We start from the raw sequence: 24,210 nt of genomic DNA, 5'->3' as shown, positions 1-24,210 counted from the left end.
GCTGTGTTGTTTAATTTTCCTTGTCTCATGACTCGTGGTGCCTAAGAAGAGGCACAGTACATGCCAAAGAAAGGAGGGGGGGTGTTGCTGCTGACTGAATGCCCATGACAACAGCATGAGAGTGTAGTCCAATTCAGGGCACTGATCTTTAAAGCTATAATTTCAGAATGGAACAGGTGTAGGTCTCGGTGAGTCCTAAAACACATAACTGGGGTTGAAGACTTCTCACTGTTGCTTTTCTGCTACCTTTGATTTCCTTTTTTTTGCTGTGTTGTACTGAGCACCTAACTCGCTATATTACTGGGCATTGGGCTAGAATAGGGATCCTAGAGCTAAACAATTTGAGGTATCTCATTGTTGTCAACTCAGGTGATTTATCACAAGCCTCATGACCTTACCCCACTCACATTATTCTTCAGGGGATTGCAGGAAAATCTCAGCTTTCATTTCTTTTACTAATTATTTATTTCATTATTTTACAAAAAACCCTTTTTGTTCTCTGATTGCAGAGAAGAGCCTGAAAACATGACTGGAGTGTAGCAAAAAGACACAGAATTGAGAAGGCAATGAACTCTGGATTTATTAAAATCTCATTATTTTGGGGTGGGGCCTAGATCATGATTTTAGTATGTTTGGGGGTTGGCAATACTGCAAAAATGTTTTTTCCCAAAGAAGAGTGTGTGTGTGTGTGTGTGTGTTTGTGTTTTTGGCCAACTAATGGCCAGACACTGGAACAAGCATAAGCCCCGATCCTGCAACTGGATCCACACAGATGGAACCCCATTAGTGTTGCCAGCCCTGACTGAAGCTATTGCAGGAGATCCCCCCCCCCCCCAATGACGTAATGCCATTTTCTTAAAATATCCTATTAAAATCTCCCGGATTGCTTTCAGTAGTCACTGGGAGATCGATGTCAATTCCAGGAGACTCCAGGCCAATCCTGTAGGGTTGGCAACCCTCGACCCCATGCCCATGGGGAACCCCAGTAGGTCTGCCCACGAGGATCTGATTGCAAAAATGGAAGTACATTTTCCAAAAGTGCCTATGTCCTGTTTTCAAAATGAGATAGGCATTTAGGAATCTACACCCCCACTGACTTTCAATGAGACTTAGAGTAGAATTCTTAGGCACCTAGGTCCCATTGACTGTCAGTGGAATGTAGGCTCCTAAATCACGTTTGTAAATAGGACTTAGGGCTTGTCTCCTAGAAAGTTTTGCTACATTAAGTAATAGAGTTAGAGCACCAACCTCCCCCCGCCCCCCAGTATAAGGCACAATTATACCAGTCTGTACCAGGGCTTATGTCAGTATAATTATATCAATAAAAATTCTCACCCCTAATCTGCAAAGTTATACTTGTATAACTTTTCTAGACCAGGCCCTAGGCTTCTAAGTCACAGGCTTTTGAAAATTTGACTCTGGGGCTATGACTGTTTAGCAGAGTCCCTCACAATACTACAGACCAGATGTGAATCAGGAGTGAGACCAATCCTTGTGACTCAGGGCATGACTACAGTTGTGGGTTACAACGCATTAAAGCAGCCCCTGGCACTCTAACTCATAATGCGTCCACACTGGCAAGGCACGTAGAGTGCCCGGACTCCGCATCTGGAGTGCTCCTGGTACTCCACCTTGACGAGAAGCATAACGCTTGATGTGCCCCAGCTGGAGTGCCGCGGCACCAGTGTGGATGCCCTGGTCTGTTAGTGCGCTCTGATCGGCCTCCAAAAGTGTCCCATCAGTGTTTGGGGGGGGAGGAAGCTGTCCAGTCCCAGCTGCAGGAATTACGATACCTTCGGGCAAATATCAAGGGACATGATGGAAAGGGGCCATGACCGGGACACATTGCAGTGCAGGGATAAAGTGAAGGAGCTGCGGAATGCCTACCACAAAGCCCACGAGGCAAATAGCCGCTCCGGTGCTGCCCCCGCGACCTGCCGTTTCTACAAAGAGCTGGACCCGATACTTGGGGGCGACCCCACCTCCACTCCGAGTACCATGGACACTTCAGAGTCCAGTTCAACAAGGCAGGAGGAGGAGGAGGAAAGCGGGAGCGAGGGTGCTGCGGAGGAGAGGAGACAGCCAAGCATCCAGAGATGCGTGCAGCCAGAGCTGTTTTCAAGCTAGGAGGAAGGTAGCCAGTTGCAGCGGCCGGTGCTTGGGGAAGGACAAACACCAGAGGAGGTTCCTGGTAAGCGGCTTTTATTTTGGGAAGGAAGTTGTTCAGTGCAGGCTCTTGGGGCTAGGAGGGTTAGGGCTGCATGCATGCCTAAATGCGGAATAGGGCGTTGATGTGCTCTCTCACATTGCGGTAATCGGCCTCAGTGATCTCTTCAAAGGTCTCATGGAGAAGCTGGGCAATGCGCTTGCGCAGGTTCCTTGGGAGAGCTACGGTACTCCTAGTCCTGTAAGGCTAACATGTCCGTGCCACTGTGCCATGAGGGGTGGGGGGACCATTGCTGCACACAGGCAAGCTGCATATGGGCTGGGGTGGAAGCTGCATTGTAGTAGAAGACCCTCCCTTGCTTCCTAGGTCACTCTCAGCAGCGAGATATCTTCCAGGACGAACTCCTGTGGAAAATGTGGGGACAGAGTTCAGTATAGGGGCCCCCTGCAGCTGCTAGTTCTCCCCAAGGCACAGAAACCCAGAGGACAGTACAGCCGTGAAACAGTCAGTCCCCCTGGCCCCTGTGCTTACTCACCATTTTGGGGCTCCTGTGGGTTATGTGCGCTTGCTTTGGGACGGGCAATTTCTGCTATTGTGTAGACTGTGCTTGTCTACTTTAAGTACGGCCAAATCATTGATCTGTCTGGTGTGAACAACGCTGCCTCTGTTAAGTGTTGCATTTTGCCTTGACAGATGCAACCTTGAGATCTCAGCCGTTCATGTCATCACCGGCCGAAAGACTCCAAAGAATTCGGAAGGGGCCACGTAGAAGCAAAGAGGACATGCTGCATGAAGTAATGCAGCAGTCCCTTAATGAAAATCAAAAACTGCAGGAGTGGCGGGAGAGTGAAAGGAGGGTCCTCCAGCAGAATGCGGATTGCCTGCACCAAAGCACCGAGCGTCTGCTAAGCATTATGGAGCGCCAAGTGGACTCGATACAGGCGCTCGTAGCAATGCAGGTGGAGCACTTCTGCCGCCCCCCCCCCAGCCCCCCGCAGCCCTTGTCCCAAAACTCTTTCCCTTGTACCCCCATGTCACCTCCAACCCTCTCAACCCCCATCACTATGCATTTTAGCCAGCCAGAAGTGCAGCACTCATTGCACAGCACTCCAGATGGGAAGGCTGAGTATGAGAACAGGAAAATGATAACAGTATGATACACAAATCTGTGATTGTACCGTTCCCCACCCCACTCCCTGCACCTTTCTGTTTCCCAAACAGTTGTGTTTCTTTTCAATAAATGGATTTTTTGGCTTTGAAAACATTCTTTATTATTGCATAAAGTAGAAGATACCTTAGCCCAGGAAAGAAACAAGCACTGCAAGTCAGTGTATCATACATAGCAAACACAGATTCCTACTAACATTGGAACCACTGCACTTCACTCCTGTGCAGGGCACCGAACATTACTGGTGGCTTTCAGCCTCAAATTACTCCCTCAAGGCATCCCTAATCCTTGCAGCCCTGCACTGGCCCCCTCTAATAGCCCTGCTCTCTGGCTGTTCAAATTCAGCCTCCAGGTGTTGAACCTCTGAGGTCCATGCCTGAGTGAATCGTTCACCCTTCCCTTCACAAACGTTAGTACAGCATGCGATATAACCGTGGGGATGTTGTTGTCGTATGTGTTATGCGGGTCGACATCGTCGTCGGACTCCTCACTGTCAGTTTGTAGCTTAAGGAGTAACTCGACTGCCAAACATGACTTGCTGGCGAGACTTATCAGCATATTCCTCAGCACTTTGGGCTCCATTCTGGCAGACCGAAAGGGAAGACAAAGTGCGCAGTACAAAAACCATTGAAAGATGGCGCCAAATGTGAATGGAAGCACAGGGAATGCTGGGATGCGAAGCGATGCATCACGGGGCTTTGGGACAGGACCCAGAATGCCTCCCGCCCCCTTCCCACAAGCCACAGCGCCAGAATGGGAAGAGGTGCTCTGTGGGATAGCTGGCCATAATGCACCTCTCCCAATGCCTCTGCGAATGCCGCAAAGGTGGCCACGCCAGCGCGCTTGCAGCTGTCAGTGTGAACACACGGCAGCGCTTTCCCTGCTGCGCTCTCTGAGGGCTGGTTTAACTCTCAGCGCTCTACATCTGCAAGTGTCGCCATGCCCTTAGAAGAAGCAAATTAGCTTTCCCCCCTTCTGGCTGAGGGCTGGTCTGTACTAGAATGTTTTACCGGCATAGCTGAGTCTGGTAGGAGTGTGGGGGGAAAAATCACTTAGCTATGCCAGCAAAAATCCTAGTGTAGTGTAGATGCAGTTTTACTGCCAAAAAAATGCTTTTGCCAATAGAGCTTATTCCATTTGAGGAGCTGGCATAAGCTATACTGGTTAAAAGGCAACCCCTTTTTTGCCAGTATAAGGTGCTTTTCGACAAGGGGGGTTTGCTGGTATAGCTCTATTGGTATACAGTAGCTACCCTGGGAAGCCCTTTTCAGTGTGGAGATAGCTTCTGTTATCTGGAGACGTGTGAAACTTGTCTCAGTTAGACTGAATTTTTTTGTATAACTTTTGTGAGCCTTTATTAAAACATCTGTTGGGTTCTTCCCAGACATGGATACATTGTTCAATCTTGAATAATTTGTTTTTGTTGCTGTCTCCATTGTGTGTTTGTGAGTTGTGTTGGTCTCTTTTGTGTGTGTGTTGTAAGTTATTTTTCCCCTCCTGCTTCATTTCTGTATCTCATTAACGGACTATTGGTGTGAAGGGGAAAGCGGTGACGCAGAATTGTTACCAAAAAGCCCCGTGAATACACTTCAGAGTTCACCATGTTGAGAGTACCCCAGCAAATGAATGTTCACACAGGCATGTGCACTAGAATTGTGAATAATCCTGATCTGAACTTTGCAGCTTCATTTTTATTTGCTTTCATGGGACAGATTCTTATTTTCGGAAACTCTGGCATGTGGAATATTATGATAAACCTGAAGCTTAAACCTCAGAGCAAACGTAGCCACACGGGGGAATGGAAGATGATGAAATAAGACCTGCTATTAGGTGTCTCTGACTATCTGCATAATTGGTCAGTGCCTTTTGAACCTCTTATTCCTCTCTGCACTTCAGTATTCTCTTTGATAAGCCATTGTGATTGCTTAATGGTAGGGGAATGTGACTGTGCCCTGGCTAATGGGCAAAGATGACTAACCGGGAACTTCTTGTGGGCTAAGTGCAACCTTTAAAAATTGTGTGTCAGCTGTTGCCTCGAGCTGACCACGATGGACTTATGGCTTCTTTGTCTCTCTTTACAGAACGTGAGCTATGTTGCAAATTTCATGCTGGGAGTTCATCCTTCTTGAATTTCATGCTACGAAGCAAAGTATTTTTTCTCCCCCTACTCTCCCCTTCACATAACTGCTGCTGCCTTACTCTCTCCTCCCAAGTCACCATGACCAAATTAACCCAAGTTTGACTGGCCAGGCATGTCAGTCCCTGTCCAGCTGCCACTCTCCCTTTAACGTTTGCACTGCCCACACTGCACTGCAGAGGTACGCTCCGGACCATCGCATACTGTAGGGAGCCAAAATGGCAGGGCTGCTTTGTAAAAAACACAAAAAAGGAGGTACGCGAAAGGATTTGTCATGCACAAAACTCTAAGGTTTGTAAGCTACCTGTGCGGAGCAGAGTTCTTGCTGTGAGCTTCTGGCTTTCTGTAAGTGAGGCTCTGCCGGCGGGACTGTCTCTTAGAATTTGCTTTATTGAAATGGCAGCCCTTTGCTCTGACTAGGCACTTGCTTCAGAAGTAGGACAGAACCTTTTGCTCTTGTGGAATTCAGCCCAGCAAATTGGATTTCAAGACCAAACATGTTTCTTCAACTGTGTGTGAGGTGGGCGCTGGGTGCATAAAGCATGACTGTATTTATTTCCACCTTTAACTTTTTCTTTATCTGTTTTTGAGCCCTCAGCATAGAAGTGGTGTTGTGGAAAGGAGGAGATTTTATTTGCTAAAAATACTTTACTTTGTTCTGATTTCAAAATGTATTTCTTGCATTTTAAAAATATCTCCTTCCTTATCTACTCTGATCAGAGAGCTTCCTTTTTGAATCAAACTCCTGGGGGAATAAAAGCAATTTAGCTGCATTTTAAAAGTAGGCTTGGCAGAATTTTATTTTTCTGGACAATTTCGATGGATAATAGCGATGATTATTTTAAAGCATTTTTTTCAATTTCAATTGTCATAGTTGTGGGAAATTATGGGGGGAGGCCAGACAATAATGCTTTAATGGCAGCAGATAGGATTCCAAATGTTAAGCTTTATAACCTGATACAACATCAGATGTCAAAAACATGCAAAGTAAATGTCCTTAAATCAAACCATAATAAGTTCTCAAATAGCATTTTTCTGACTTTGCTGTTCTGTAAATTTTGATGATTAGTGATGGAAATACTTTTTCTGTGTGTGTGTGTGTGCGCGTGTGTATATGTATGTATCGTGAAGATGACGTTTGCTGACATTTACTGATTAAAAAATGTAATCCTTCCAAGTCTCTTCAAAAGACTATCTTGTTTAAATGTAGTTTTCTGAAAGCATCTTGAGTATTTATTTAGCGCACAGTGGGTGTGAGGTACTTTAAAATATATATGTTCTCCAGGGCAATGACTGTCTCATCATCTATCTTTCCCTAACATTCAGGGCAGGGAGGCACTGGTCCTGATGGGATATTTTGGGTGCTACAGTAATGATGTAAATGCTACTAATAATGAAGATAAAACTTCTGCCATGAAGAGTTAATAATTTAGACTGGGATTTTGAAAGGCAACTTGGTTGAATGGGATTTGGGTGTCCAAATCTCTTGGGAAGCTCTTGAAAATCTCCATGTTCCAGATCTGCAAAACCTTATTTGTGAGTATTCCTACTTGCACGTGTATTTCCATTGACTTCTCAGTGTAAGGACTATTTGAGGGAGTAAGGGTTTGCAGGATTGAGCCCTTAGTGGGCACATAGAGAGGATGCCATGCGATGAAAAGACACTCATTTTAGCATGTGACTTTTTAGTTCTCTGATTTCTTGTTTAGGGGAATTTTGAAAAAATTAATAAAATCCAGATGTCTTTAGTGTCTTTTTTTTGAATTAACTATGTTTAGGTAAAAAGCTACAGTATATACAACACATTCCATATATAGTAGAGGATGCAGTTTTGCTCCTGTCCTTTTGCAAGAAGTACACAATACCAAAAGTGAGCTGTACCTTATTACCGGCAGGACACACTCTTGTTGCATATTAACTCTAGCAGGTCACTTTAACATGGATCTTAATCCATAGGCTCTCAAAATGTATGAATCTGGCATTTCTTGCTTCTGGGGACATAATGGCAACATGTGGCATTCAGGAAATTTATACTTACTTGATAGTCTGCCAGAAAGCAGAAACTAGTTCACCTCTTGAAATCCTCATTAGGAAAAGTGATAAATGGTTTTAAGTGCCTTCTCTTTGGATGCCAGTGAAATGTTGCATGGAGATTATCACGTGTGTCCCCCAAGCATTCTAATTCTCTGTTATCCTCTTTCTGTATGGTGGGGAGGTGGAGAGTGGTGACATGGGACTTTTTATGACATGTGTAATATATATATAAATGGCTAGAGTATATGGGTTGATTTCACTGCACGAAAGGGGAGTAGGGATATATTTTTAAAAGAACTGCCTGATGGGAGATCGGTGGGGTTTAGATTGCCTTTTCCCCCGGGAAATGACTGCTCTGTTGAGCTTGTGGTTATTTCCCGGTTTATATGGAAATCCTTGCTTTGCCCCAAAAGAGCCTCAAGGACTTTGGCCTCCTGTGTAGTCTCCTGCACAGACAATGAAAACATTCTTGTCACTCCTGGAGTGATGTTGCTCTTTTTTGGTAGGTCGGAGAAGGACTGGTTATCTGCAAACTTAAAGTTCTGCTTTTACTGTGCCTTGGAACCTAGGTCTTTGTATCCCTGTCCATCACACTCTTCCTCAGTGGCCAATGCTATGTGAAGCTGGTGATAGTGTAATGCTGGCAGACCCCGGTCGTCAGCAGGTGGAATCAAACCTGGGATTTCTGGAGCTTAATGCATGAGCCTCTACTGCATGAGCTAAAAACCATATGGCCCTTAGCTAAGGCTATAGAGCAGACTCATTAATCTCTCTGTCAGTGGTCTCATTGCCACTCAATGGGACAGAAAACCACATCCAGAAGGCGTATGGGTTACATGCTTCCCCTAGCTGAGGAAGTGCACCCCGAGCTCCAGAGACTTCCCAGTTGAAATCCCGGACGAGCCTCCACTTGTAATGTCGACAGACCCCCAGTTGTTGGCAGGTGGCATTGAACCTGGGACCTCTGGAGCTATAGGCATGAGCCGAAAGCCATGTGGCTGTTAGTTAAGGCTGTAGAGCAGACTCATTAATCTCTCTCTCACTGGTTTCAGTGCCACTCGATGGGACGGAACACCACACCCAGGAGGTGTGTGGGTTACAATAGGCAAACCTAAAAAGGTTGGGAGAAACATCCATAAATGTGGCAGCTTATCTACCACCCTAATGTATCCTAACTTTTTCTTGGTCTGTTAATCTCATGAGAACAGGAGATTTCTAGCATTTCATGGTAAAAGCAGATTAAGGATAAATAGGACCAGGATCCACCATAATTTTGAGATTTTTCCCCCTTACGTAGTCCTGTCTCTCCCCTATCCAATAGTCCTTTGCTGACTCTCTCTGCTCTTGATGATGATCTTTTTTCCACTCCTGAGTTCCTGATCTTCCTTCAAAGCGTGATAGCCTAGGGAGACCAGATCCTAAGGATTCTACCTTAATTCTACTGCTGCCTTCAGATGGGTCCGAAATACTGCAAGAGCTGCTTTCTCATGATATTTTGGCATTTCCACCTTCACTCCTCACCGTGACCATGCAGTGCAGAAGGATGTGAAACTGAACATAGCAGCAGCAGCAAAAGTTATCCAAGCTTCAACCTGGGGGGGTGAAGATTGATTGTGGGTTTTTATTTTTTCCTGGACTTTATCCATCCCTAACCACGGTGTAGCACCAGGCCCTGAAATGGGTTGTTGTCAGCAGAGATTGAACATGGTGCCTCTGGATCTAGTAGCATGAACCTCCTCTTCTTGAGCTAAAATAATCCAGCTGTTAGCCAAGGCTGGTAGCAGGCTCATCAATCTCTATATGGGGCCCAGCCACTAGTAGAGATCAGCAGAGCACCACACTGAGCTGCTGTGGATTACAGTAGCCTACATAGTTTCCTTGTACAGTGCTTTTGTCTTATTTCAAACCCAGCTGTTCCTTTAACTTAAAATAAGGGGTTGATTTTGTTATCCATAGGAGCTTTAAAGTGAATATCCGTTAATAATGTGTGATGATACTAATAGCACATACAATTCTTTTGCTTTTTTTCTAACTGTGCACAAGCACTGTTATTCCATCCAACACTGGTGAGAGTTAGGTATGTTAATATTAGTAGCTGAAAGGCCATGCTGCTGCAGCAGTGTAATTTGTAAAGTTGTTGTGTGTTTTTAAAAAAACTAAAAAAAGCTGTAAATGGCTGAACATCCCAGTGCTGATTGAACCTGGTGATATGCTAAACAAAAAGGGCTCTCAGCCATGCCTGTAGCCATTTCCATCCGTTCATACTGACTCAACAGACATTCTAGGCTTCAGAGAGACAGTTGGGGTTATTTCGTGGGTCAGTTGTGTTGATTTGTTTGTAGGAGGATTGTGTGGGGAGACGTGTTGATTTGTGTGAGTTGTTAATGGGATGGGGGCGGGGATGGTGTTGCCATGAGGGGTTATATATGTTTGGGTTATTATATGTGCTGGTTGTGATGTTGTGTGGGTGGTTTTGAGGAACTGTGACAGCTGCGCCAAGTAATCCACCATCTCTTCAGTCTCCCTCATACAACCAATGAAATTGTTGTTGAACGAAAATTAGCTGTAAAGAAAGGGTGGTGATTCGTTGAGTTACTGCGGATATCGCAGTGGTATAGGACTCTTGGAGTATCATAGATACATGCGTTACTGTCACATGGGTGTAATTCATAAAATCAAAATGGCTGAGAACTTAAAAACTGGATGGTAACAGACCGTGAATGCTGGCATAAGTGAACCCAGTGGTATTCTGGGCAAAAATAACTTTCAGCCATGCTTGCTGCTGTTTCCATCGCTTCCCCCTGATTCAACAGACATTGTAGGCTTCGGAGGGGCATACAGAGTGACAGTCCTGGAAACTTGCTCTAAAGATCCATTTTAGAGATGGCTGAATGGAGACTCAGACTAGTTGAGCGACTTTGCCAAGATCCTACAGAGAGGTCAGTGGCAGCTTTGGGTTTACAGCTTGAGTTCAAAGATTCCAGTCTTATGCTTGATCCCGTAGCCCATATTATGCCTCTTTATAATGTCAGTGCCAGTGTTGGACTAAAACCCCTTTTGCTGTTTCTCAAATCTTCCTTGGGCTCTTTCAGGCTTTTTGTTAATTATAGTTGCACATAGTGATCCTTGCAGGTGGAAATAGGGTGACCAGATATCAAGTGTGAAAAATCGGGACTGGGTAGGGGGTAATAGGAGCCTATATAAGAAAAAGACCCCAAAATTGGTACTGTCCCTATAAATTCGGGACATCTGGTCACCGTAGGTGGAAAAGATTATTCTTATCGTCATAGAAGAACTAGTGTTTAGTTCCCCTTTCTGTCTCATGTGCAACCCCATGAGGTGCACAAAAGGAGCAATCTTTACTCCAGACTGAGAGAGAGTCCACAGAGCTCTAAACACTTCCCAGTGTGGGAAATGGAAATTCTGAGTTAGTCTTTACTGCAAGCTCGAGATCCTGCAAAATAACTTCCGCTAAATCACCAGGCTAACCAGCTGTTTATGAAACGGCAAAATGTTTTGACTCTGATTCTATTCCAGAGCAGCTGTGGTTCTTATTTCCATAAGCTGTAAACTTGCTTTGAAATGGGCCTGCCGGATGTATTCTCCCACTGTAGCTAAAAATTGTGTAAAATGTACAAAATTCTGCGTTTACAAAAGTTTTTTTCTTTTTTTCTTTTTCCTTTCTTCTCTTCAGTGAGCGACCTGCAGGAAGAGGGCAAAAATGCTATCAACGCTCCAATGTCTCCCACCACCATTGATATCCACCCTGAAGATACCCTATTAGGTACAGTATTAATGCTACAGGCATAAGTGGGTGTGTGTTAATGGAGATCAGTATGTGCATAGGTATTGAACATTGAAGTTAATTGAAGCCAATAGAAACGAGCATGAGCTATGGTATGTAAAATGTAAGATAAAATTAGAAGGGCTGAGAGAAAATTTGAACAGCAGCGAGTCCACTACTCAAGTATGTTAGAGCCAGGAAGCTAGCAAGAGAATTGGACTATCAGGAAGACAAGAGCATTGCGGAGAAACTAACTGATTTCTTTGCATCATTCCATATCACAGAGGATATTGAGGAAATACCTAACCTGGAACTAAAGTCTTTTCAGGTAATGAGGATGAGACACTGTCAGAGATTGACATATCAAAAGAGGAGGCCTTGGAACAAACAGCTAAATTAAAGAGCAACAAGCCACCAGGGGTCGTGTTCCAAGACTTCTGAAAGAATGAATTGGCTGAAGTGCTCATATAAATATTGAAACTCTCATTAATATCACTTACACCCTCCAGGCTCCTGATGTAGTAACACATACTGTACCGAACTTTAACAAAGGTGCTAGTGGTGATCCTAGGAATTACAGACCATTGAGCCTTACTCCAGTACCAGAGAAACTGTAAGCAACAGTAATTAAAAATAGAATTATAAAACACCTAGATGAACATATGATAAGACAGACAAGCATAGCATCTGTAAAGGATGCCAATCTACTAGAACTTGAGAATGTCAGTTAAACAGTAGATAAAAGAGGAGCCCATAAATATAATTTTATTTGAACTTTCAAGAAGTTTTTGGCAAAATGCCACATATTAAGGAAACCAAGGGCAGGTCTAGAGTAGAAGCACTACATTGGCGCAGCTGTACCAATGCTGCTGTGCACCAGCACATCTGGTGAAGACGCTGTATGCCGATGGCAGAGTGCTCTCCTGTCGGCATAATTTTTCCACCTCTGTGCGAGGCGGACGTTATGTCTGCAGGAGAGTGTCTCCCACCGATGTGGCGCCACTGTGGACAGCGCTTAGGTCTTGCGTCTCTCAGGGGGGTGTCTTTTTCACGCCCCCTGAGCGAGGTAAGAGGTGGATTTACGCGGTAGTGTAGACCTGACCTAAGTAGTCTTGGGATGAGATGAAAAGTACTGTTGTGGTTCAGAATACAGTGGTTTCTGGTCAAGAGACAGAAAATAGAGTAGGAACAAATGGTCAATTTTCAACATACCAAAAGTTTTCATGGTGGGGTGTGCCAAGGTTCTTGCCAAAGTCTGATGTTTTTAGTGTATTCCATTAATGATCTGAAAAAGGAGGTGAGCAGTGAGATGGAAAAACGAGCAGATAGCGTATTTAAATTAGTTACGATTAGAGTAGACTCTGAGGAAATCCAGAGGGACCCAGTTAAGCTAGATGACTGGGCAGCATGATGGCAGATGAAATTCAGTGTTGACCAGTGCAAAGTTTTGCACACCAGAAAGAATAATTTGAAATCCTCACACATCGTGCTGGCTTCTAAATTAACTATCAACAAGAAAAAAAACCTGGCGTCATTGTGGGCATCTCAGTGGGAACACTGGGTTATAGCAGGGATTGGCAACCTTTGGCATGCGGCCCGTCAGGGAAATCCGCTGGTGGGCCTGCACGGTTTGTTTACCTGTAGCGTCCGCAAGTTCGGCCGAATGCAGCTCCCAATGTTCCAGGCCAGTGGGGCTGCAGGAAGCGGCGTGGGCTGAGGGATGTGCTGGCCACCGCTTCCTGCAGCCCCCATTGGCCTGGAACGGTGAACCACGGCCAGTGAGAGCTGCGATTGGCCAAACCTGCGGACGCCGCAGGTAAACAAACCGTCCCGGCCTGCCAGCGGATTTCCCTGACGGGCCGCGTGCCAAAGGTTGCCGATCCCTGGCTTATAGAGTAGCAGTGGTCAAAAAAGCAAATAAATGCTAGGAAGTGTAAATAATTAGACCGAATATAATTCTGAATATATATCTTGTTATACTTACCTGGCCCCATCACCATAATATCTGAGCACCTCACAATCTTCAATGTATTTATCCTCACAACACCCCTGTGAAGTAAGCAAGTTCTGTTATCCTATTGTACAAATGGGGAACTGAGGCACAGAGAGACTAAGGCTATGTATTTATCCTCACCTCACCCCTGCGAGGTAGGGAATTCCTGTTATTCCCATTGTACTAATGGGGAACTGAGGCACACAAGGGTATGTCTCTACTAGCACTTTGGTCGGCAAAACTTTTGTCAGTTGGGGTGTGAAAAAAACACACCCCTGACCAACATAAGTTTCACTGACAGTGTGGACAGTGCCATGTAGCTTCCACTGCTTGTTGGGAGTGATTTTTTTTATGCCAGTGGGAGAATTCTTTCCTGCTGGCAGAGAGCAGCTACATGGAAGACTTTATAGTGGTGCAGCTGCAGCAGTACAGCTATGCGGTCCATAGTGTAGACATAGCCTCAGTTACTTGCCCAAACTCTCACGGAGTGTGAGAACTGGGAATTGAACATGGGTGTCGCAGCTCCTGGTCTCTAGGCCTAGCCACTAGACCATTCTTTCTCTCAAAGTAAGTATTAAATAAATGGATAATACATTCCAGCCTTGAATGCTATATTGGGTTCTGGTCATCCCATCTCACAAATGATGATATAGGAAAAAATAGAAGGGGACTAAATATGGGTCTGGAGAATGAATAGAGGGTGGGAGAGATTGAAAAGATGATAAATGTTTAGTTTGTAGAAGAGACAAATAAGAGGGGCTATGCTAGAGGTATATAAAATAATTAATGCAATAGAGGAAGTAAATTGAGAGCTTCTGTTTATCTTTTCTATTAGTATGAGAACAAGAAGGCGCACATGGAAATTAAAAAGCAACAAGTTTAAAATGATAAAAGGAAATGTTTTCCTCCATCAATATATATTTTAACCTGTGGAACTCATTGGCACAGGATGTCACTGAGGTAAATAATTCTGAGCAGTTGAAAAAAGGAGTAACTGTTTATATGGATAATGGGAAAACCCACAGTTACATTAAATAGGCAAAGGAAACCAGAGAGACAAACCTGTATTCTTCTGGGCATAAGCCAGGCACTGACTGACCAGAATGGGGAAGAAAACTAACTTCTGTAGAGGTTATTCCATAATGGAATAAAGGCGGGGGACCTAATGCCGCCTTCTGCTGCATCTGGTATTGACTCATTTCAGAGATGGGATACAAGGCCTTTATATAAAAAGAAACAAAAAGAGCTTCTCTAATCCCCTCCGCTGTTAACTATTAAAGGTGGGAGGGAGAGACTGAGAGAGATTAGGGCCCCACACAGGAAATGTGGGTGTTGCACAAACATGGGTGAGACCTCTTTTGAAAGTTCCAGTTCGCAACCTTATGGACTGGGCGTGTGCTGGGTGTAACTTCCTCAGCGTTAGCCTGCTTGACTCATCCCAGTAGCCAGGAGGAAGTAAAGAACCAAAAGAAACTGGAAACCTTACAGAATCAGAAGCTCTTCCTAGGTTTGTGCAAAATTTGGCAAACGTTTTCAACGTTCAGTTTGGTTGTTTTTTAATAGATTGTGGACCCTGCAAAGAACTGAGCTCAAATGTCTGGGCAGGTCTAGGGAAACCCCACTCAATTGTACAGTCTCTCATATCCACCCAGGGTGAGTGCAGAGCTTCATCACTAACAGCAACGTAACTGTAATACTGGGACAGTGGGTCGTTGTGTTCTGGTGCCTGAATAGCGGTGCAGGTCAGAGGGCTCTCTGTCCATGGCACTGTGGCCATCAAAACTCCTTTTTGTGACCATAATATTGTTTGTGTGGTTGACCACATAGTACCACAATGTGTTGGCATCTCCGTCCATCTTCCATTCATGTGTACATCAAGGCAACACAAAGGGTAAGTCCACACTGCAAAGAGCCTCCCAGCCTGTGCAGAGGGATTCATGCTAGCTCTGCTCAAGCTAGAGTGCTAAAAATGGCTGAGTAGACCCCGTCAGGTGGCAGCACGGGGGGTCGGGTGGTGCTGCTGCCTGGGCCACAGTGTCCACGCTGCTGTTTTTAGCATGTTAGCTTGAGCGGAGCTAGCATCAGTCAGTCTGCCTGGGCAGGCAGGCTCACTCGTAGCTGCAGAGTAGACCTACTCAAGCAGGCCTGGCTTCTTAAACGGTACAGTGAGATGTGAGGCATGTCTTTCATGTATCAAAGGCTTCTGCCTCATAAATCTTAGGCAAGTGTATGCTATGGGCTTCTGGCCCATGGAAGTCAATGGAAATTTTGCCATTGACTTCCAGCGGGTCTGGATTTCATCCTGTATGTCTATGTGCACAGCTAAAGTTAAACCCTCCAGTTCTGTTTTAGCTGCAGAGCAGTGGATCATGTAACAAGGCTGTGATGCTGCATTCCTGTTGGAGTGTAGCAGCTGTGCTTTCATTTCCACTTACAGGAGCTGTTCTAAACTAAATCACAACTGTCATTTCAGCAACAAAGGAGATTACAATGAGGAAAGGTGGGGAAGGCTGAATTTGCTAGTTGAAATGGAGCACCAGAATTTAACAGGCTGTAACAACATTGCTCCTTAATAGTCACGTCTAGGATAGACTGTTTCGTGCACCTACAGATGCATTCAGTTATGGTGGGGAAAGACATAGGGGGAGCCTTTGTTTGAGTGTATTTGTTACCAGTCCAACAAAGTGTTGGCTCAGTGGACAAAACCTCAAATGCAATCATCTTTCTAAAATTAATCTTTACTCCTCCCTTTCCCTCTTCTGTTCCTTTGTCTCCTCCCTTCCTTTGGATTTTTTTGTCTTTCACCCTCCCTTCTCTTTCCTCTTCCTTGTTTTATCTGTCTCCCCTCTTCTCCTCCTCTCCCTTCACCCATGTGTTATGGAGACCCTCCTCAAGCTCAGAAGAGCTAGATAGGTCTTCCCCCAGAGCCTGTTGGCATGGTTCTTTCAGTTGGCCCAAGAAACTGTGTAGAAAGACACTCCCTACACTTCCTTGCCAATGGCTTTAGCTACAGTACTCTTAGCTGTTGCTAACACTGAGGAACTAAGCTGGGTCCCCAGTTCTGATGCAGCCAGTCACCTCCTCAATGCCTTCTAACTGTCCCACCCCACTCCACTTCCCATGTGTATGTCTTCCTTGTTCTCTTCCACTCATTCCACTCCACTTTCCTGTTCTGTGTCCCTGTTCCGTTTCTATCTCCTTTTTGTGTCTTTTCCCTTCTCCTTCTCCCCTCCTTCCCAAATTGTGTTGGTCTGGCAGCTCCTTGGTGGTAGAAGGAGAAAATATTTCTCTCCTTTCCACTCTTCAGCTCCACAGCAATGGAGCAGATTGCACCTCTGCTAAATTTGCTCTGGGCACTTTCCTCCAGGCACAACTGAATTTGACCTAAATCTTTGTCCGTTTCACTCTTGGTACTGCTGCCCGACATTGACTCAGCATTATGTGCAGTTGCGGCAGACTAAGTGCAGCCCTCGCTAGCTAGCAAATTCTACAGTGGAATTTGAAAAGGCAGGAGAAAGGAGGATGACCCATAATCCCGCATCACCCCTGTTACAGGGAGCATAATGCAGTGAGCTTACTGGGTTCTTTAGGATGCTGCAGTCTAGTGATGTAGCTTAAAATGAAAACTAAATAACTGAGGAAAGGATAAAATGATCATCATTGTTAGCTGGGTGCCACTAAGGCGCTCTGGTCCATCTGGAGAAAGACATAGCCCTGCCCCAAGGAGCCTACATTATATAGGAGACTAGATGATACAGCCTGACACACACTATGCTGCGTGATCTGATGAAGGCCAGTTGAATCTTATTTTAGGGAAGTTAATACTGTGTAATCCTTCAGTGTATCTCTCAAGAATTCCCCATGCTTTGATCACTTGACGTTCCCTCACTAGTATGATGATTAGACTTTGCCATTTCTTAATCAACTTCCAGACAACTTTATAAGTAATAGCTCCTGCAATATCCTCGACAGTGTGTTCATGTCATGGCTCTAACTAGACATTTCCCTTCTCAATGGCCAGAGGAAAATGAGGAACGTACCATGATTGATCCCAACTCCAAAGAAGACTCCAAGTTCAAAGAACTGATCAAGGTAGGAAGTAAATACTTGTCTTGTTTTTCTTTCATGAAAAAATCTTTAGATCGCTATATGTAATCCTTTGCAAACCAGAGATATATATCTATGTAAAGGGATGATAATTCATGAACTGTCCTGGATATTGAGGTCACGTACAAGTGCTAGGAAGTAAGGCCAACAGCAAAGAAGATATGAGAAGAGGTTGGCAGACATCTGAGAGCCTGAGGATGCTAAGGGAGGGGAGATGAAGGCTACAGTTTCATCCCTTTAAATACTGAAGTGAGGCAGAGTTCAGCTTGAATCTAGCAATGATCACAATGCCATTCCTCATGACGTGAGAGACTGGGCTCTCTGTCACTGTGATAGCAGGGAAAACAGTTTTGGAAGGTGTGAGTTTGGGTTACAGGAAAGGAGTGCAGATGGATGAAATGTAGGGGAGGAACAGGATTTTTCACTGGGTGTGAAATTCTGCCATGGTGGAGGAGGGCCCATGCTCTATGTTTTGGAGCCCCAGCAGTGCCCCTGTTCCAGGAAGGGGGAAGGTGAAATGGTTGTGCAGGGAGATCTTCATATTTGCACACTGGGGGAGTGGACTCCAGGCTAGGTCCAAGTGGAGAGGAGCGTTGAGAGTATAGGAATATCGGCATTGCCATAATGAGTAGACCTGAGGTCCATCTTGTCCAGTATGCTGTCCTCTATGATGACTAGAGCAAGGTGCTTCAGAGGAAGATGTAAGAACCCCACAGTAGGCAGAGGTGGCATAATCTGCCCCCCACCTTAGGTGTCTCATTCTGGTCTCTTAAAACTAGAGATTGGCTTATGGTTAAGATCTAAAGCTTGAGGTTTAACATCCCTTCCACTATATTTTGTTGTTTATTATGCTCACTCTGGATGGTCTTGGTATCCATATAAATATCTAGTCTCTTTTTGAATTCTTGCTAAATTCTTGGCCTCAATGACCCCCTGTGGCAATGAGTTCCACAGAATAATTACGTGTTGTGTGAACATTATTTTCTTTTGCTGGTCTTGAATTTTCCTCCTTTCAATTTCATTGAATGTCTCTTTGCTTTTTTGTTATGAGACAGGGAGAACAGAAGCTTCTGATCTACCTGTGTGCTAGAGGAGGGCCTGGATCTGTGATTGTCATATATCCAGTAGCTGGGAGCATCTGCACTAGGTGTGTGGAGGGGCAGCAGCTGCTGTTCTAGCTCAGGATCTGTAGTGTTGCCCCACAGCCTGTCCTATAACGGTTGTAGACTCCATCCCACTCCAGCCCGAGTTCCCCACACAGTGCTCATTTACTCATGCTCTGTGTGAGGTGGAGGAGTCTAACCCAGAGTGTGTAGCATTTAGAAGGGCCAGTTTAAGGGTTAGGGCGTTGAGGTTAACGGAGTGAAGGTTGGAGCAGAGAGAGAAGTGTTGGCAGGTTTGTACCCTAATGCAGTGGTTCTCAACCAGGGATCTGGGGGGGCCGTGAGCAGGTTTCAGGGGGGCCACGAAGCAGGACCAGTGTTAGACTTGCTGGGGCCCAGGGCAGAAAGCTGAAGCCCCATCGCATGGGTCTGAAGCCTGGGGCTCTGAGTCCCACCACCCAGGGCTGAAGCCGAAGCCTGAGCAATGTAACTTCGCCGGGGCCCCAGGCAATTGCCCGGCTTGCTACCCCCTAATGCCGGCTCTGGCTTTTATATGAAGAAAACCAGTTATTGTGGCACAGGTGGACTGTGAAATTTTTATAGCATGTTGGGGGGGGGGCCTCCGAAAGAGAAAGGTTGAGAACCCCTGCCCTAATGCATCCTTTCTTCCCAGAAGCTTTCATGCTCCTACTACTTTCTTACTACATTTCCTGTACTTGCCTCTCTGTGTGCGAAGCTTTTGATTTGTATTGCTTTGGATAGAAACCACAGTGCAATAATGCTTAGATGTGTCAGAAAAATCTGGATTATGTAATCCCATGAAGGAGGCAAGGACGTGTGCTTTGAAGCATTCTTGTCAGGGTATCTTTACATCACTGGAGTGAATGCATGCTTCAAAGAAATACCACAGCAGCCTATGTATGTACTTACAACACACCCATCATTGTATTATCAGCACTGCAGTGGCAGGACATTGCTTTAGAAACATAAATGCAGCTTCCTATCCAGTTGCAAATCCATCTTTAGAGAGGAGCTGTGTGCAAGTACACGTGATATTATTCCCATTGAATATGTAGTAGAATCTCACTCATTCTCACTGTGTTAATCCTCAGACGCAACAGTGCTTGCAAAAACCCTAGTGGTCTTGTGCCGCTCTTCCAAACTGTACTACAGGGTGTTCATGGCTGTCCTATGAATAATCAAAACTGAACCAGTGTGGTCAGAATAAGTGAACCAAGCACACTCTGGAATGCAATAGACTTGATTTAAAATCTTGTTTGTTTGCTACAAGGTCTGTTCCTGATCCTTTTGAAATCAGTGGGAGCTTTGCTATTGAATTTAGTGAGACTTGAAGCCCTTATGCTGTGGTCAGGTATGAATCTTTTGAGTCATTAATACAAATTAGCAAGATTCTCCTCCCCTCAAAATCTGACTAGAGCAAGGATGAAGACTTGAGCCCTGATACTGTAATGTGCTCCTCATAGGCACAAAGGTCTCTATGCATGGGTTTCATTGCAGGATCGGGGCCTGGTTCACCATTACTCAGCACAGTTGCTTACAAATCAGACTGGTAAGATTTTACTCCCACTTTGGGCAATGGAGAACTGATCCCTATGTCCTGGAAACCACTAGGGGCTGTTTCCTCTGGACCATCCCAAAAGAGCCTTGTGTTTATTCTTGTGGGGCTACTCCAGAGAGGAGAGCCATATATAAATGTAAATATTCGTTAACCATTCACAAGCTTAATTTGAAGCAGGAGTTTTAACAATGGCATAGTTGGAAAGGAATCTGAGGACGAACTTGGTGTGAGACTGTGAGGCAGAGAGGGGATTGAATTATGCTGTGATTGTACCTGAATGACTTAATGAAAGTGTGATGGGTTGATCTTCTCTTTGCTTTGTATTCTTTTAATGGGTCACTAAGCTGTCTATTACTATTGTTGTTTATTATTTGAGTTGTGGTAGCACCTAAGAACCCTAATTGGGACCAGGACCCCATTTTGCTAGGTTCTGTACAAACCCAGAACAAGACAGTCTGTGCTCCACAGGGCTTACAATCTAAGATCACCATTAAATAAAGAGGGGAAAACTGAATAGTGACTTTTATAGTTTTAATTTTGATCCTAAACCTTTTCAGGATTTCTTTCCCCTCTCTAAAAAGCGGATACGTTTACAGTATTTTTAATCCCTCTTCTTAATTTTTCCCACTCCACTCACATACACGCTCACAAATCAATGTTATGAAAAGCAGAGTCGGGGCAGGGAAGCCCCTGGGAAAATGAACCAGGGAATCTAATGGTGACATATAGTTTAATACCTTTTGGCTCCACAGAAAAGGATGTTTAATCTCTTCTTCCCTGCTGCAATAAGAATTGTATCCGTAGTGGATTAAGCACCTCAGGCTTTTGTTTGCATTTGGAAGTGATTAAAACATAACTGTCCTAGCTCTGGGGGAGACAGACTGTAGAATCCCACTGTAATGCAGAAAGAACAAAAGGGAAAATAACTTTTCATCTCAGCTAAAGCAAGCATAGTAAATCTCTTATACTGAATGGCTGCTGTGTGGAGAACTCTATAATAGATGCTTTGACTGCTCTTACAGAACTGAAAATGAGCACAAGCTAGAGGTGGGCTTACAAAAGAAAAAAAGTGATGTGTAGTATAATTATATATTTTAAAAATAGTCTGGCACAATGGGTCAGGAGGAAATCCAGCTGCAAAGAGCAACTAGATAATCAAATAAATCCCATCAGTGGCCATCAGTCCTTGTTTTCCACTTTATTTGCAGCTGTGTGTAGCGAATTACAGTTCTGGTCTTGGTAGAACTGTAGGTTCTGATTAGAGTTGTATGAAATTTACTAGATGGCCCAAAGCTGGAAGCTCAGATCAAAACATAAGAACTGAGGCAATAATTCATAGTAAATAGCTTATCCAGGAATCTTTGGACTTTCTTGCTGTGGGTGACCTTCTTAAACTTTTCTCAAACTCATTTTAAAGGATTTAGGCATTTCTCTACTCAGTATTACAATTCTTAACTGACTTAGGTGCCTACATCTCACTGAAAGTCAGTGGGATTTAGGCTCCTAAATCAATTAGCAATTTTGAAAACTTTATCCAAAATCTCATGTAAACACCTATTCTCTTAGATTTCCCCCATTCAAGATGAGGGAGATCTTGCAACATCTGTGTTACAGTTTCAGGATTAACTGCACCTTTGATATCCCTCCTTGATGGCATCCACTTAAGGTTTAGACTTCCCAGCACTCACTTCTCTTGGGGCGGAGAACTGGCCTCTCTCCTGTTAGTCAGGGGGGTTTAGGCTTGCAGTCCCTCTGCACCTTCCTGTGGTTTTTCCAACAGATCTGAGCAGGGTACAGAACCTGTCATTTACTTTTTCTCCAGCAGAGGCTATAACACTGTACACCGATTTACCAACAAGCCTTCACAAAGCTACATTTATTCTTAGGGCAAAAGCATTACAGAAAAAACCTGTAAAAACAATAAAAGAATCTACACGCATGCTAAATGCTTACCAGAGGTTACTCCCAACCCCAACATAAGGCTCTGGTGGACGTCAGTCTTTCAAACCCCACAACTGGCTTTGCCCCCTTGGTTACAAGTTCATGTCAGTTTTTAAATTGGGAACTAGACACCGACTGATACCGATTGGTCAGTTCAGCTCTTTCTTGATGCAGCTCTTGTGCTTTTGATCTCCAGTCTCCGGGAACAGGTCAATGGCCCTCTCCTCAGGATGTAGCTTCAAAAGGCTGTTTTTTTGCGCAACCAGGGTTGCGTCATTTGGATTAATCACTCCTCAGGGATTCCCCACTTACTGTCTCAAAAGTCCATGCCTGTCTGGCATAATTGAAGGAATTTGAACTCCTTACACTTCCCAGGTCTCACATCTGTCACAATTAGGGTGACCAGACAGCACATGTGAAAAATCAGGACAAAGGTTGGAGAGTGCCTGTGTAAGACAAAGCCCCAAATATCAGGACTGTCCCTATAAAATCGGGACATCTGGTCACCCTAGTTACAATCAGCTGATCTTACAAGGTTTTGCCATTTAGGGTCAAAATCTTGCAAAGATAGCTTGCGGTATTTTGTTGTTGTCAAATTTAAACCTGAAACCTATCCCTTTCAGGTTCAGATTCGACAGCAGCCAAACCTTGCAAGTTATTTTTGACACAGAAACCTTGTAAAATCAACTGATGTTGCAAGATGTTTTGGACCTTGAACACTCTCTCCTAAACTGAATTCTGCTCCAAGCAATGCTACTTGGTCAAGCCCTGATTTCAACAAACATTTTAATTTAGTTTTCACTCCTTCAAGGTTAAATGCATAGTTTGGGTCAATCAGATCTGATGAAGACAAAAATTAAATTTCAACCATTAAGCTGTGAGCTTTGAGCATGGGTTTGCGAGTTTTCACAGAGGCCTACCATGTGACTAACCAGTGCAAGTTTTGTTCAAAAAAGCTAGATGTTCAGTCTTAAAAATAAAAAAATCTGCTTGTCCAGAAACAGCCTGCACTGAAGGTTTAGCCAAAAGGCTTGCAGACCTGTATGACTTACACCAGCAGTTTCCACACTCAACCACAAAGTGAGCTAAGCTCTCTTGTTTTTTGCATGCTTTCACATTCTCTTGCAGAAGGCTCTTCCAACTCTTGTTTTAATGACCTTTTGCTTGGAATTGGCTTTCTTTGCTCAGCTTCCTGCTTTCCCATTGTGCCGAGTGCTCTTACGTACTCGTTTTGTTTTTATTTTGTGTTCTTTATTTGCAACAGCGGTGACCTAGGGCTCTTTGTCCTTGATCTCTGCAAGTTTGCTCTGAACAAGTTTCAACGTGTTCTGGGGCAGGCAGCCTTTCTAATAAAGCACTTTATGGGACTGGTGAAGTTTGACGCAAAAAATGAGCGTACCTGTGTATAATACGAGTCAGCCAGGCAGACCAGATTTTTTTTTTTTTTCCTTGTAGGATATTCACACCATTTTATTTCTGGGTTCTGCCTGGTAGCAATTTCAATTTTCAACCCAGCACTCGATAATAAAACATGGCTCATTAAATCAGACATAAGAGTTTGTCCTAAAAGTGGTTTAATAAATATGTGTGTCAAAATTTAAAGCACCACTGGCATGTTTATGCAATTTATTATGCATATATGTGCCTGGGGATCTGATACAGTTGCGGATTGTTTTTATATGTCTCTGTCTGTATGAGGCAGCAGGTGAGGTGATGGTGGGGAGAGGAGTTGATTTTACTGCAGTTTTAAAACTGCGACCAGCCAAATACTATAGAACACTTAAGAGAAATTCAACTTTTAGGAATTTAAGGCCCTGATCCAACAAAACACTTAAGCATGCACTTAACTTTGAGCACACAGATTCTCCCACTGACTCCAGTGGGACTACTCACATGCTCAGTTAAGTACATGCTTAAGTGCTTTGTTGTGTCTGAACCTATATTGAGCTGCTTAAACAGTCAACTATTACATAAAATTCTCTAGATTGTGTCTGTCTTTGTGTAAATGGGAGACTTGGAAGACATGAAGAGTTACGCCTCTGTGGGCAATGAATCAGAAAAAAATTCTGTCTCTGTTGTACCTTTTAAATAAAACCAAATTACGCTGTTTCTCCTCTTGAAAGAGTTAAAAAGATCCAATGCAAAGAGCATTTTTTCAGGTTTCCTCAGCAAAACACAAGCTTTTGCAATCAGGAAA

The 24,210-nt window shown here is 44.3% G+C and overlaps 1 protein-coding gene across 1 annotated transcript in view; it reads left to right on the top strand.

Moving 5' to 3' along the window:
* Positions 1-24,210, top strand: part of PARVB (parvin beta) — a 96,742-nt gene that overhangs the window by 25,846 nt on the left and 46,686 nt on the right. Inside the window, exons 2-3 of the mRNA XM_074936670.1 lie at positions 11,201-11,290; positions 17,305-17,375. Coding sequence (XP_074792771.1) covers positions 11,201-11,290; positions 17,305-17,375 — 161 coding nt within the window. The remainder of the gene's footprint in view (positions 1-11,200; positions 11,291-17,304; positions 17,376-24,210) is intronic.

The sequence above is a fragment of the Natator depressus genome, chromosome 1 (genome assembly GCF_965152275.1).
Source record: "Natator depressus isolate rNatDep1 chromosome 1, rNatDep2.hap1, whole genome shotgun sequence".
NCBI classification, from domain to species: Eukaryota; Metazoa; Chordata; order Testudines; family Cheloniidae; genus Natator; species Natator depressus.
The sequence above is the reverse complement of the archived record's forward strand: the minus strand, read 5'-3'. Positions and strand labels throughout refer to the sequence as shown.